Source organism: Triturus cristatus, chromosome 8, assembly GCF_964204655.1.
Source record: "Triturus cristatus chromosome 8, aTriCri1.1, whole genome shotgun sequence".
NCBI classification, from domain to species: Eukaryota; Metazoa; Chordata; class Amphibia; order Caudata; family Salamandridae; genus Triturus; species Triturus cristatus.
This window is the reverse complement of record NC_140591.1, coordinates 44,694,608-44,709,213: the sequence shown is the minus strand read 5'-3', so window position 1 is coordinate 44,709,213 and position 14,606 is coordinate 44,694,608. Positions and strand designations below refer to the sequence as shown.

At 44.3% G+C, this 14,606-nt stretch overlaps 1 protein-coding gene and 1 pseudogene across 2 annotated transcripts in view; both read right to left on the bottom strand.

Moving 5' to 3' along the window:
- The window catches only part of LOC146799975 (uncharacterized), a 255,248-nt pseudogene that overhangs the window by 25,965 nt on the left and 214,677 nt on the right, over window positions 1–14,606 (bottom strand). The gene's annotated exons all lie outside the window — the stretch shown is intronic.
- LOC146799976 (uncharacterized) overlaps window positions 1–14,606 on the bottom strand; it is a 73,020-nt gene that overhangs the window by 21,240 nt on the left and 37,174 nt on the right. The window contains exons 2-3 of the mRNA XM_085620924.1: window positions 14,336–14,475; window positions 1,468–1,523 (exon numbers count right to left, since the gene is read on the bottom strand). Coding sequence (XP_085477050.1) covers window positions 1,468–1,523; window positions 14,336–14,475 — 196 coding nt within the window. The remainder of the gene's footprint in view (window positions 1–1,467; window positions 1,524–14,335; window positions 14,476–14,606) is intronic.

Here is a 14,606-nt window from a genome sequence, read left to right as displayed (position 1 = left end):
AATGGCTTGATAGTATCACCTATCTATAAAAGTATGGGAACTACCAACAAACTATCGACTGATAACGTTGCAAGATACGGAAGCCAAACTCTTTGCCAGTATCCTCCAGTCTGAATTAACAGAATGGGTAACAAAAATGCAGATAATTCCACCAAACCAATCGGGCTTCATACAAGGACAAGGTACGGCAACCACTATTTTAATACTTACAATTTTTATTGAAAAATACAAACTGAGGAAACAACTGTTAAATTTATGTCTCGTGGATTTAAAGTCAGCTTTTGACTCTAAACCGGGAAATTCTCTGGCAAAAATTAGAAAAACAAGGAATCGGCCCGGGCCACCTAAAAGCAATTCAATTACTATATAATGAGAGATGGTCTAGGGTTCGATTAGGTAAAGGCACGCAATTATCTAGAAAAATTTAAACATCCCAGGGTTTAAAACATGGGTGCTAGTATTAGCACCCTACCTATTTAATTTATTTTTATCTGATTTAACAGGAGTTTTAGATAAGGAGATCACTCATCCACCTAAGTTGGCAGACAGACCAATCTCAAATCTACTATATGCCGATGATGTTATTTTATTAAACCAAATAAAAATAGGATTACAACGCCTGAAAAATAAAATATCAAAATACTCTATGGAGAACAGGATGATAATAAATGAAGCTAAAACGAAAGTAATAGAAGTCAAGGCACCGAAATGCAATAAATATAAATGGTATTTGCAAAACCGACAATTAGAACGAGTGAAATCTATAAATACCTGGGTGTCTTGTTTGACGATAGTGGCTCATTTTGTCTACATAAAGCAGAGCTGAAAAAGAGAAGGGATTCCCTAATAATGGCATTTCGTACACTGCAGAGTTCTTTGGGGGGTCCTAGTTATCCCCCATTACTAAAGGTAATTAATGCAAAAATGCTGCCCAGTCTCACATACGGCAGCGAAGCACTCTGTGGTAAGGACGATATACTCTTAAATAATGCCATTACCAAAGTTTTTTTTAAAAAAAAGTGTTTCGGCTACCTGCCAATGCATCACCTGCACAAATCAGATTGGAATTTGGTGTACCCAATCAGCAAATTGCAAGGATGGGTCAATACATAAAAGTATGGAAACTAATAAAAACGAATACCTTAAATCCTATGTGTTGCCTACTTTGGCAGGAAATAGAGCCGAATTAAAAGTTAACATTTTGGAAGTACTTACAAATTGCATTGAAGGAACTATCGGCACACAGGGTTTGGGAAATGGCCATAACACCAACATCCTTCAAAAAGACAATTAATGGGCTAACAAAACGATTGTCGCTGTTGAAAGACAAAGATCAGCTTACTAAAAGAGCACATGCATGGATGGTCATAAATGAGTACAAGATGCTCAAATTGCAGCCTTATTTAGAGATACCTTTGTCTGTAAAATTAAAAAATGTATTTATTAAAAAAAGATTTGGCCTCCTACCAGGATCACTGCATGCAATGCCATGGCTGCGACCATCCAAGCCGACCCCTTGCAGACTGTGCAATCAATGGGTAGAAAACGTGATCCATTTAGTTTTTATATGTCCAGAAATGAAAGAAGAAAGAAGGAGATATTTAAAAAACTATTTGAACATACGAGGAGTACGAACCTGTAGACAAGCTCTGGTAATTTGTTTTGAGCCAACAGATATAATCATGAATCCAAACTTTACACATTTTTTGAATTTAACAAAAGAGAAATTAGAAGCCTGTGACTTGAGCTGAATAAATCTGGTAGTTTAAATGGGGTAATATAGAAACTTAATTTGCACAGGTCATTTTGCACATAATTTATGATTTTATGGAGTACAACACAATTTTTTATAAAAAGTAAAGAATTGTAGGTTTGTAATATAGAGAAATTTGCCCATATTTTTGTTCTTCGAAAATGAGAAACTTTTTTGATGGTGGTATAACTGATGATTTTATATAGTATGATTTTAATTAATCAAGCAATAAAGATTTTTTATTTTGATTTTTTGGGAAGGAGGAGCCTGCGGGAAAGCCGTCTGTTGCTCCAAGAATTGGGTGACCACTGGAACAGGCGGGACTTTTCCCAATTTACTTTGAGGCCAGAGGCACGCCCGAAAGATTCCAGCAGTGACATCAGGTCATCTAATACTGCGTGTAGTTCTCGGTATGAGATATACGCCATTGAGAGTGTACTCTGATGCCCCAGTCCATTGCACGGCTGCCCAGTGTGCATGCCAGGGGTTCTATCGCCAGAGCAAAAATAATAGGGGAGAGGGACAGCCCAGTCTGGTGCCGCGCTCGATGTGGAAGGGGTCTGAGATATAGTGGACACTTTTTACTCTGGCCTGTGATGCGCTATTTAACAATGTAATCCTTTTTATGAACTTGGGACCAATGCTATACTGTGCTAGTACCATACCCATATATTACCAGCTCAGTGTCTCAAAAGTCTACTCTTTGTCTACGGAGGCTATCCATGCCTGTTCCCCTTATGTGCGTGCCCAGTCTAGTAATTGGAAAAGGCGCCGTAAATTGAGGCTGGTATTTCTGCCAGGCATGAACCCATTTTGTTGAGGATGTACCAATAATTGTATGCCCTCTGTCAGTCTATTGGCTAGAGCCTTGCCCAGTATCTTGTAATCTGTATTCAGTAATGACAGTGGGCGATAGGATCCCATTTGTTGTGGGTCCCTGCCAGGTTTCAGTACTACCAGTACGGCTTCTTGCATCAAGGGTGGCAGTGTGCCCCTGTCGTATGCATCCTGGTATACACGAAGGTGTGTAACTATTTATGTGCTACAAGTGGTATAAAATTCCAGGGGCCAGCCATCTGCCCCCGGGGTCTTCCCTCTCACCAGCTGCTGTATAGCCTCTTATTTCAGTAGCGGTGCGGGGGGCTTCCAATAGTTGTTGGGCGGGATTTGAGGGAGTGTTATTTGCGCTAAAAATGCTAGCGCATCTGTCCCCGGTTGCGGTGAGGGGGTGCTATAGAGGTCTGCGTAGTACTGTTGAAAGGCTAAGTTTATCTCAGCTTGTGTGTTGACCAAGTGACTCCACGAGTGATATATGGTGGTAAATGTTGTGTGGGTCTTGTCTGTCTTTAGTAGCCAGGCCAGTGTCCTGCTGGCCTGGTCTCCCTCCACATGCTTTTTCGCTAGGTATCTGTTATAATCCAATGCACATAACTTGTCTATTGTTTCTTTATGGGATAAATGGGTTTGGGCTAATTTGTGTGCAACCTGTGGGTCCGTAGGTAGCTGCTGTTCTGTACTTCCTTCTCCAGACCCTCTGGCTCCTTTGTAAGGGCTATGCATGCCCCATATATTGTTTTATCATGTGCCCACCTGCATAAGTTCCATTTCTGGGTCCCAACATGGGTGCGCTTAACTAGGGAGTGGGTCGGTGCGCCTGCTCCAGTCAGCCCCATTTAAGTCCTGTTACATGTGATCGTCTGCCGTCTGAGGCTTGACTTCTGGACTAAAGCTCTTCCACAGCTGCCCTTTGAGAGTTTGTCAAAGAGGGGGTGTCCTCCAGAGGGTTGTTAGGTTCAGACCCTGAGGATGTGGCGGATTGAAGTGCTGTGTGTCGTTCGGCATTCTTCACCACTTGTGCGTTTCCTTCACCGCTTACGCCTTGGTGGGGCCCTGTGGGTGGCACCTGGAGCGTTGCCCATCGCTTTTGCGTCTGCCACTGTACTTGGGGTATGGAGGTCGAGTCTCTAGCGGTTGCCAGACCGTTTTATTTCATCCAGTCACAGGCGGCCTCTGGTGTAGTGCAAAAGGTGGTCTTGCCATTATGTTGAATCCTTAGGGTGGCCAGGAATTGCAATGCGTATTTGACGCTGTGTTTACGCAGGATTTTCTTTATATGCGAGGAAGGAGGACCTGCGTTGTTGTACCGCCATGGTATAGTCTGGATAAGTATGGATCGTGGCATTTTCAATTGTCCACGGTCCGCGTGCTCACGTGACCCGCAGGATGTGGTTCCTGTCGCCATAATTGAATAGGCGGGCCACCACCGGATGCGCTGAGGCCCCCGGGCGGGGAGGACCCCGGGTTTCTCTGTGGGCTCTTTTCATGGAGAAGAACTTGGCTTGCTTGCCTTCCAAAATAGTTTCTACAAACCACTTCAACAACAGTTCCATACTTTGTCCCTCTGCCCGCTCTGGGAGGCCTACTATGCGGACGTTGTTTCTCCACGATCTACCTTCCTGGTACTCCACTCAGTCACACAGATATTCCACCTCTTTTTGCAAAGACTTGAGTTGTTCCTCCTAACCGTGGGTCTCATGGACGCCAGGGTTGATTCAGAGTTTTCTATCTGTGCCCTTAGGCGTTTTTGATCTTCTCACAAGAGTCCCAACTCTATGCAAAGCAAGGGCCTAGGGTGGATTTGATGTCCAATATGGCTGCCATGATTGCGTCGAAGCGATCTGCATGATCGGATGAAGTTCCCTGGTGTTGTCCCATTAAGGGAGTTGTCTCGGATGATCTGTCCACTGAGTCAGACGTGGTTCCCACCTGCCCTTGAGGCTCATCTAATTTAGTTCTGCCCATCTTAGTTATAGGGAGGAAGGAGGAGGGGAGGGTCAGAAAGAAAAGCGAGCGGATAGTGTTGAGGTATTATATCTGTAGGGCCCTGCAGGTTTGCTGCATGCCGTATCAGTCAAGTGTCCCTTTATGCCAGAGGGTAGAGGGGAGGACGCCTGCGTCAGGTTGCTGCTCCGGACAGTAGATCCCCATGTCTATTATGTTCCTGTAATGCTTACAGCCACGAGCCACCGGTCCACAAACCCAGGCCAGATCCACCTCTCCTCCAGGAACAGTCACTTCCCCCTGTTCGGTGTGGGCAGCGTGTTGTGCGTGCTTCTACCACACAGGTGAAGAACCAAATTTCCCTTCAGCGATTGCAGGTGACAGCGTTATGTCTTAGGGTGTATTGTGCTGGAACGGCTATGGTTACCGGGGGCAGGCCTCCTTCGTAGCACCAGTAGACCACTACCAGGGGCAGCCCCCAACGACGTTCATAAAAGCCCCAGGCGGCTCCTTCAATACAGGGCCCAGGCCTGCTGTGATGGGTCACAAGTTCTTGGAGATCTGGGCAGTGGACGGCACCTCCAGCAGAGAGCCCAGCCCCACAGCAGGGAGTTGACGGTTCCCAGAGTCCTAGATGGGTCCCACGGTGCAGGGCCCAGTTGCTAAATAATGCTAGTTATCGGACTCCCAGGTGGCTCCCACTGCACAGGGCTAAGGGTTGCCACGATGCGCCGTTGACACTTGAAGTCTTGGGCAGCTCCTACAGCGCTGGGCCCAGGCCCGCTGCCATGCATAGTTGGATCATGGAGTCCTGGGCGGCTCCCGCAGCTCAGGGCCCAGGACTACCTCAGTGCGGTGCCAGTTTCTGGAGGTCTAAGTCCGCTCTCCCAGTGTGGGACCCAGGTTCGTTGCAACACACCGTCAGTTCTTAGGGACCTGGGCGGCTCCTACCGCACATAACTCAAGTGCTCCACACCGCGATACTGACTCACAGGGCCTGTGGGGGTGGTCTCTATAATACAGGGCGCAGGGCTGCCGTAGAATGGTGCCAGTATTTTGGGAGTCTGTGCGGGTCCTTCGGTACAGGAGTCAGACCTGCCGCAACATGCTGCCTGATTATGATTGCTCCCAGCATCCTCGGGACCTCAGTGGCGGGGGCTCAACGCCCCCAGGGCAGTCAATTCCTCGCCTACCAGTGGGGGTCCCTCTGCATCTGCGCAGACAGCAGGGGCGCTCCCCGTAGCCTCTGTCCCCGGCGCGTGGCTCCGGGATCGCGCGATGTAGGCAGCAGAGTCTGTGCACACCCCGCCCGTCACAGGACTCCGCAATCGGGCCAGGCCTCCAGGTTGCGAGGCCGCTCTGCTCGTCTCTTTCTTCAGCTGCCTCTAATTATTCCGCTCGGACCGCCAATAGCTCAGCACTAGCCGCCCGTGTGTGGTTGGGACCTCAGGATGCATGAGGAAACAGGATATTTCGCAGGCCTAGATGGAGCAGTTTAGAACACAACTGCTCCGGTCGCCATCTTGACCACGCCCATTCTTCCCCATCACCCGCTCCGCATCATATTGTCACAAAAACGAACACCAATAAACTATTTGCATAACTGAAAATTGTAAACTCATGATAACCAATAGATCATATGCGAGGCGGAGATGCCATTACCCACTGTTCTGACCTTCAAATGCTGCCCTCCTCATACCCCGACTCTACTTCTAGGAAGGCCTGACAAGTTCATTACACTGGAACCATAAATCTGTGTAAGAAATTCTACCATACTGTCCATAAACTTTATTTCCAAGCTCCATGAACTATACCACCAACTAATCTTTGCTATTTCCAAGCCCCATGATTTACAAATTTGTCATCAATCAAGACTTTACAAGATGTCCCTATTTAGACAAATTAAATTTGCTTGTAGACAAGGTATTGACACAAATTATTCGGGTTTATGCAAACACTGTACACAATAAAAGCACTTTAGAAAAGCTCTATGTGAGACAAAATTATTAAAAATTATCATTTATTTCTATTCATATAGTAACAAATAGACAAAAACCTATGGCTCCCAAAGTTGGGTTACAATCTATAATTCTTATAAAATCAGGTAAATTAATACATTTAAAACACAAGAGTTAAAAGTCAAATAAATGATAATTTTTAATAATTTTGTCTCACATAGAGCTTTTCTAAAGTGCTTTTATTGTGTACAGTGTTTGCATAAACCCGAATAATTTGTGTCAATACCCTGTCTACAAGCAAATTTAATTTGTCTAAATAGGGACATCTTGTAAATTCTTCACCACTTACCCCCCGTCCCGTTGTGTGTTACACATTGGGGTAGCTCCCCTCCTCAATTTCTTTTCATCAATCAAGACCACATTATTATTATTATTATTTGTGGCTTGAAACCCCATCACATTTGTCTGAAATCTTTTACTCCACTCTAAATATAGACAGACCTAAACTTCAATCTCAACAACTCTCACATTAAGGCGGCAATTTTCTGGATCGCCTATTCAGTACAGGCTACCTTGTGCACATTTTAAATGCCCTTCCAGATCCCTGGTCAGATCATTTTACTGTTACATTTGAAGTCATCTCCCATCCTTCGTAAACAATATTACTGTTCCTGTCCTCACCCTATTGTGAACTGGAAAAAATGGGATGCCTCTCCTTTTCAAAAGCCCCTGACTAAAGCAATTTCCAATTAGACAAGGACGTATACGCAGTTGACCTATACGCTTTTTCTAAAATGCCTAAATAGATTCTACCCAAAATGTCCTGACCTTCATATTCTCTAACAATTCTCTTTCACTTGTATTAGGACCTACAGTACAACTCGATTAATGTTTTTATATCACTTTTTATTGATTTTAGTAGCAAAACATTACAAAAACGCAAGTTCAGTGAAACTGAGGCAAAGGGACCAACCTTGAAGTTACACCTCTCATGAATCGACTTGATACCAAATAAATTGTACAGGAAAACCAAAGGCCACAGGTAAAATTATGTGAAACCATGATGAGAAGTCCATGGACCCCAGATCTTCTTATACATCTTTTTGCAGAGTTTCTACAGTAAACTGCCTGCTCTGTGGGTGCACAATAGTCCATGCTGCTCAGCCATTCACCCACAGAGGGAGGTGTAACCTGACATCAGTGGTACGCAATATCATGCTTGGCTAGCAAGAATCCCAGCCCTGCATGCAATCTTTGTGCCCTAGAAGAGGACCAGGCTCCCTTATTCCCAGGACGGCAACTTTAGGTTCAAGGTCACTTGGCTTGTGTGCGATTCTGGCCATGGTATACATGGACAATCTCAAATCACGTGGTAAAAAGTAGCCGGGGGAGGGGGAGGGGGGGTCGGTTCTCATCTTAGGTGCAAGCTGGGCTACTGTTGCTGTCTATCCTCCACACCTGATGGGGGCTGTAGGATTCTCCAAAAGAGAGGAACAGGGAGCTGCTTAAACAGGTCCTGCACACGTACTCCCAAACGTGAACGGAGTATATCTGATTGGTATGCAGTTCCTAAGTGCAAGTGTGAATGTTCAGGTCTGAGAAAAAGTGCCCTCACACACCTCATAAGATGTCATGCTTCATCATTGGTCCTGCTCCTCGTCGGGCTGGCGCTGCAATGCCCGATGGGCACCCACGAAGGGGCTCTTTGTCGGAGATGTTTTTGAAGAAGCAGTTAGGTGCGTGTGGGTGTGTGGAATAGGTAGTGTAGTAAGTGCAAAGTTGTGTCTACAAAGGTTTAGGGCAACCCTATTGCCTAAATTTTATTCGTAGTGTTCACTAACCTAACTAAAAGCAAAGATCCCTAACTGGACACAATGATCCTAAAGGGCATATGTGGTGTAGAAGGTAGACATGTTTCTTGCCTATGATAGCCTCGTGACAATTCATCAGGACCGATAGTTTCAGAGAGAGTTTCTAAACTCTTCACACTACTGCAATGCTGGTTCTGAAAGTGAGGGGATACAATAGTTACCAGCTTTGCAAATGAATACCATGTCCGATTTATCTAGACTGTGTGACCCGAAAGAGAAAGTGATAATAAAAACAACTTTTAGGCAATGTGCGACAGAAACACCCCACAGTTCGTGGTGGCCAATTGATCCCAGTGTTGATGAGGCAGTAGTGAAGCATTCATTGACCTTAAGGGGAACTCATTTTGTAGCTCCTGTATGGTGCCTCGATGTGCTCCAAAGTGAGAGTTAACTGGAAAAATCCAGTGTGTGACAGCGCCGTTGGCGTGATGTAAAATTATGGGTATGGCTAACTAATTATAACCAGCTCGGCGTGAATATCGCGGCAAATTACATTTTCATACGTGTCTCTGAAGATAGAGGAGCTCCTTTCCAAATCATAGCTGTGACATAGACTTATGATCTGACGTTCATCATTGAGCCAACCTTAAAACAAGCATTGGCATAGCCAATAGGTCTCGCTTTTGGGACCTTATAAGTATTTAGTTATGCAGCACAATATCCTTGGTGCAACAACATGAACTGTTGCATGGTTAAACACTTATAAGGTCCCAAAGGCAAGACCTATTGGCTATGTCAATACTGGTTTTACTATTGACTGTCTAATGTTGAAGTTTGTTTTTTGGTATTTTGATGGTCTCTCCCAATTAAATAAAAGTTTTTAAAAAAACACAAACAGCAGCGTTGAAATATCAATGAGGTCTGCACCGCAGGGTTGCACTGGGCGAGTGACCAGTGCGCTTCTTGTCTATTTATTTATTCAGTTATATTCCACCAGTCCAGTGTTTCCATCGTACTAACCAAATAAAGAATGCACCGTGCACTGAGATATGGGGAGCAGGGCTTCAAGCCTCATGGTTTCAAGAGTGCAATCTTTGGAATGAGGGCGAAGAGCGAGACACTGCTTATCTGAACCGAAAACACATATTACATCATATTCATATTACAGGCTCTCCTGGAGAGAGATCTGTGAAGCCCTTCTTGCATGTAATCCCCTAACTTATTTTACCTTTCGCGTTCTGCTTTTATTTTAGACGATTTTGGTGCAGCGAGCACATAACAGGAACTTTGGATTTAATTTGTTGCAATACTGCGTAAAAGAATCACTTTGTCATTTAAAAGGAAGCTGTTTTTTTTCTTTAAAGAACTGCATTAGGGAGGGGCAAGGGAGGCCAGCACCCTCCCACGGTAGTAGGCAGTAATCAATAGGTGCACAGAGCAGAGCGAGAAACTGGTCTCAAGCCAGACCGTGCCTTCTCCCACTTCCCCACCTGTACCTTCTGCACGGGTGCAGTTCGCAGCCAGAGGAAATCTGGACACTGATTTACCAGGGCTCGTTTTGGTTGGCCTTCAGTTCAAGGCGGATAGGTTGTAGGGCAAAGCACAGACAGGAATTTTAGCATCCCACCCTAATCCGCTGCATCTGCACGTAGTTAATATCCAAAGGTGATAAAAATGCAAAGAAAAAGTAAAGGTTGCCTAATTCTGTCTGCCCGGTCAAATATTCGAAAACACCATAACTGTGGATAATAGGTAGTAGGTGTTTTTTTTTCTGTGACGGGGGGCTGGAGGGTGTTGGCGGGGGGACGAAAAGGCACGTTCCAGCGCAAAGGTCTATTGCTAAATTATAAGGACATTGGCAAATATTACAAATATTTTATTTCGCTGTATAGTTAAATCAGATCAACATTTAGACACTGAATTCACTTCAGCAATTACCATTTTGGGAAACTGAAACAAAACAAAACAATAAGAGAAAAAAACATGCCTTGATACTGACCGTTATAGGAACCAGGATTTCTAAACCATTCACCTACAAAAACGGATTTTAGATGCACAATGAAATAGGCTTTTTTTCCAAATACACGATCCATACAGAAAACACAACCGAAGCAAAAAGTAAACGAGTTTGGTAACAAATAAATATTGCTACTGATACTTGTGAAAGACAGATAAAAACACACATTCCTGGACCGCCCGCGCTCTGCTTAATGACTGTTTTGAAGCACACTCGTGCTTGTGGCACCATCCGCCTTGCGGGAGCGAGCAACAGCCAATTAGCATGCGCGCCGCTGCTCGCTCCCGCAAGGTGGATGCCGCAACAAGCACAAGTGTGTGCTTCAAAAAGAGCAGAGCGACGGCTAAAGGCCCTCCTATGTAGTGCATGCGCGCTGCGTAGGCGAGATCTAAACACGTACAGGACAAAAAGACTCATATTGTGGGTAAGTCCACAAGTCACAGTGGATGCTAAGGGCTGTTGCAGCATATTTACGAACTTGTTTGTGACCCAAAACGGGGTTAGCCATCTAACCCATAGTTTGTGCGACAACCAAGTACACATCTACACAAACAATGCGGGCAAAATGCGCGGCTCTGTTTGCCATTGCTCTCATTGTGATTATAGGCAGTGTACACTTATAGTAAAAAGGCGCGTTCCCTATGTCTGAAACGGCCTGCTGAATACACTCACCACAGATGATGCAGGTCTGTGATGACAGGAGCTTTAAGACAGAGCGAGTTGTTACTCACGACCAGTGTATGGGTGAGAAGTGTACAGAAGACAGGCGTTCAATCACAGTGATATCCATTGTCTTACCGGGAGCTGTGGCATACTTTATGTAGCATATTCAAAGATTTCCATACTCACGGAAGGCGGAGTGGAAACTATCCATGCCCCTACCCCAGCTCTGGGTCCCGTAAGGGAAAGCAACGGGGGGAGCTTTTAAGAGTTGCACGTTAACGTTAGAAACAGCGGGCATCTTGGGTGAGTTTGTAGTCAATCGGACAAACACTGCGTTGATGTACTTAAGTGGTCACTGCTCAACATGCATACGGAAGTTAGATGTACCTCTAGGGTTGTGTTTTCTTACACTTAAGGAGTAGTACCACCTAATTGGGACACATAAATAAGCCCTATTCGACATATGTTAGGTAGGTAGAGGGTGTGCCTCCAGGACCAATGAGGGTTTTTTCCAAAGAGGTGCTCTGGTGACTAGAGCAAGGCCATCCTTTTCCTTGTGTTTTTTACATTTAAGGTGAAGTACCACTTTATTGGGATACATAAATTAGCCCTATTCGATATATGTTATGTCGGTAGGAAGAGGGTGTGCCTTCAGGACCCATGAGAGTTATTTCAAGTGTAGTACCACCTTTATAAACTTTGATTCCCCGTGAGGGGATGAGTTTGTTATATGGTATTTTCCAGGTCTCTGGTGGGGCACGGTCCCACCTGTGTGATTGTTGGGATGTACTCAGTTGAAGATGTAAGGGATAAATATTCTGATTAATTTGCGTCAGTGGCAAAATGTAAACATACTGGTTAGTTCAGCTCACCCCAGTGGATATAGTCATTCAGCCCTGTGATATGAGAAGAGAGCCTGAACACCCAGTTTTGCTCCTTCCTGAAGAGAGCTTCCTTATGTATTTAAGGTGGGATTTCCGGATAGTCCAGTGTAGGTCATTGAAATTCTGGTTCATTGCTGTAAAGTGGGAACACATTTTGGTGTTTGTCTTCTTACATCTAACATTGCTTCTGTGCTTCGTTATTCTTGTTTTCACAGGGCGTGTTGTCATCCCCACATATTTGAGTTGGCACGGGCAAGTGATTAGGTAGACGCAGTTGCGTGTATTGCAGTTCGTATGTTTTGTCTGCGTCCATGTGAAGGTGCTAGTTAATGTCATCGTCTTGGTTGCGCTAGTCAGGGTTCAAACTACACATTGCCCACATGGGTAGTGGCCAACCACGGGGCAGGTTCCACAATTGTTGTCGTGGCTCCCCCTTTCTGGGTCTGGTATTGATCAGCATGTCTTTCAGGTTTGCTGTTTGTTTAAATGCAAATCTGGGAGGACTAGGTGCAGGTTCACCGATCTGGAGACTCCTCCAGTGTTTTCCTATTACCCTTCTGATCATGTTCGATTCTTGCATGTACGTGTTTAGATTCCTTTCCTCAGATTTAGGTTGTGCCTCCAGGAGTGACTCCATGTTATTATTTATGGCTCTCTTCTGGGCTGTTCTTGTATTTCTCAATGGGTATTCCGGTTTGGCTAGATGGTATGTGAGCTCAGACGATTGATTGATGAAGTCACCCAGGTTGCTACAGTTTCATAGTATCCAAAGGAATTTCCCTTAAGGTAAATTACCCTGAAGGGCTTTGGGATGGAAACTGCTGTACAAGAGAGGGATGTGGTCGTCTCTGGGCTTCTTGTAAGTCCTTGTCTCCAGTTTGTCAGGCTTGAGGCTGATCATTAAATCCAGGAAGGGTAATTCCTGGTCAGAAATGTTAGCCGTGAAGTTTAAATACGGGTTCAAGCCATTGACCAGGTGATGAAGGCTTGGATATTTTCTTGATCACCCTTCCAAAAGACAAGAACGTCGTCAATGTAACGACGCCACAGGATGATATCTTTGTAGGGGTTTGTGTCTGTAAGTATGTGCTTGGCCTCGAAGTCTGACATGTAGAGACATGCCACACTGAGGGTGAATGTACTGCCCATTGATGTCCCTTGTCTGTGATGGTAGAGACGGTCCTCAAACTGAAAAATGGTTTCCGTCAGTGCTATGTTAGCGCATTACATAATGAAACTTATGGGGGTTGTTGATGTCCAATATGTTGATCTCAGGATCTCCTCTATAACCTCCAGTGTTGCTTGTTGGGGGTTGTCAGTGTAGAGGACCTCTACATCAAAGGTCACGATTACATCCAACTGGAGGCCCTCGTGTTCTTGGTTTCAATTAGGATCAAGACATCCCTTGTATCTTGAACGAATGAGGGAGTTTCCTTTATCAGTGGTTTTAGGTAATGGTCGCAAAACTTCAAGAGGGGATTCAAGACCGACCCTGTGCCAGACAATATTGGCCCTGTGACCTGCCCCCGAGTTTAGCTGACCAGCTCTGGAGCATGGTCAGAGATCAATATGGATCCAATGTCTGCTTGCAATATAGATTGCGTTAGTGCTTTTGATACGAATAAATAGTCTATGCGTGATTGTGAGAGATGAGTGGGGGAGAAAAAAGTGTTTTCACAAAGTTGTGGACGGCAGAGTCTTCAGGAATCAACAAGGGATCTGTGGGAAAGGAGGATGGTAAAATGTTGATGCATTGGAGAGGAAATAAAAGGTGTTTTAGATGTACGATCAATGTAGGGGTCGACAATTAAATTACAGTCCCCACCGAAAATAACATATGGTGTAGCAATAGACATCAAAACAGTAGAAATGTGTGGCCAGAAATTACTGTCAGGTTTAGTAGGTGCATATATGTTAACCAAAGTGATAGGTACATCAATGACTTTAAAATGAACAATTAACCATCGACCATCATCTAAATCTTGAGAAAGAAGGGAAACTTTAAGTTTCTTATGAACAAGAATCACAGTTCCATTTCTTTTGCTAGAGCCTGGAGAAGAAAAACATGTCCCACCCATTGTCGCTTAAGCTTAAGAACTTCTAAAGCCATTAAATGGGATTCTTGTAAAAATACAATATCTGATTTGAGGTTAGATAAATGGGTAAGTACCCTCTGTCTTTTAATGGGAGTACCCAAACCCTTAACATTCCAGGAAATAACACGCAATGTCATTAATCAACTATATAAAGTAGAACTTGTGAAGTATTACAGCAAAACATAGGTATAAGAAATTTGCAATATTTAGAAAAATAAAAAAAAAGCACTCCGACAGGAAGAACTAAGATACAAAGAGAATGATAATGAAACCGAGATAGGAAAAGAAAAAAGAGAGGGAATCAAAGAAAGAAAGTGAATAGGAGAAAAAGGAAGAAAAAAAGATGAAAAAGCAGGTCAAAATAACACATACCAGAAACTCAAACATGGATGAAGGGTGTTGAAGCCACGAAGAGAAGACGAACAACCAGTCCCGAAACTCCGGGAGAGACCATGAGGAGATAGGAGTTCAAACGGATTACACAAGAATGGATGGGTCAGGGAAAACGGCACCTACAATATGGAGACATAAGGAGAGAATATTAGACAATCATGAGAATATTTGTAAAGTTATAATCAACAACATTAGCAAGAGAAAAGAAATGATCAAGTAGAAGATGATCTTGCAAACTCCATGGAATCAT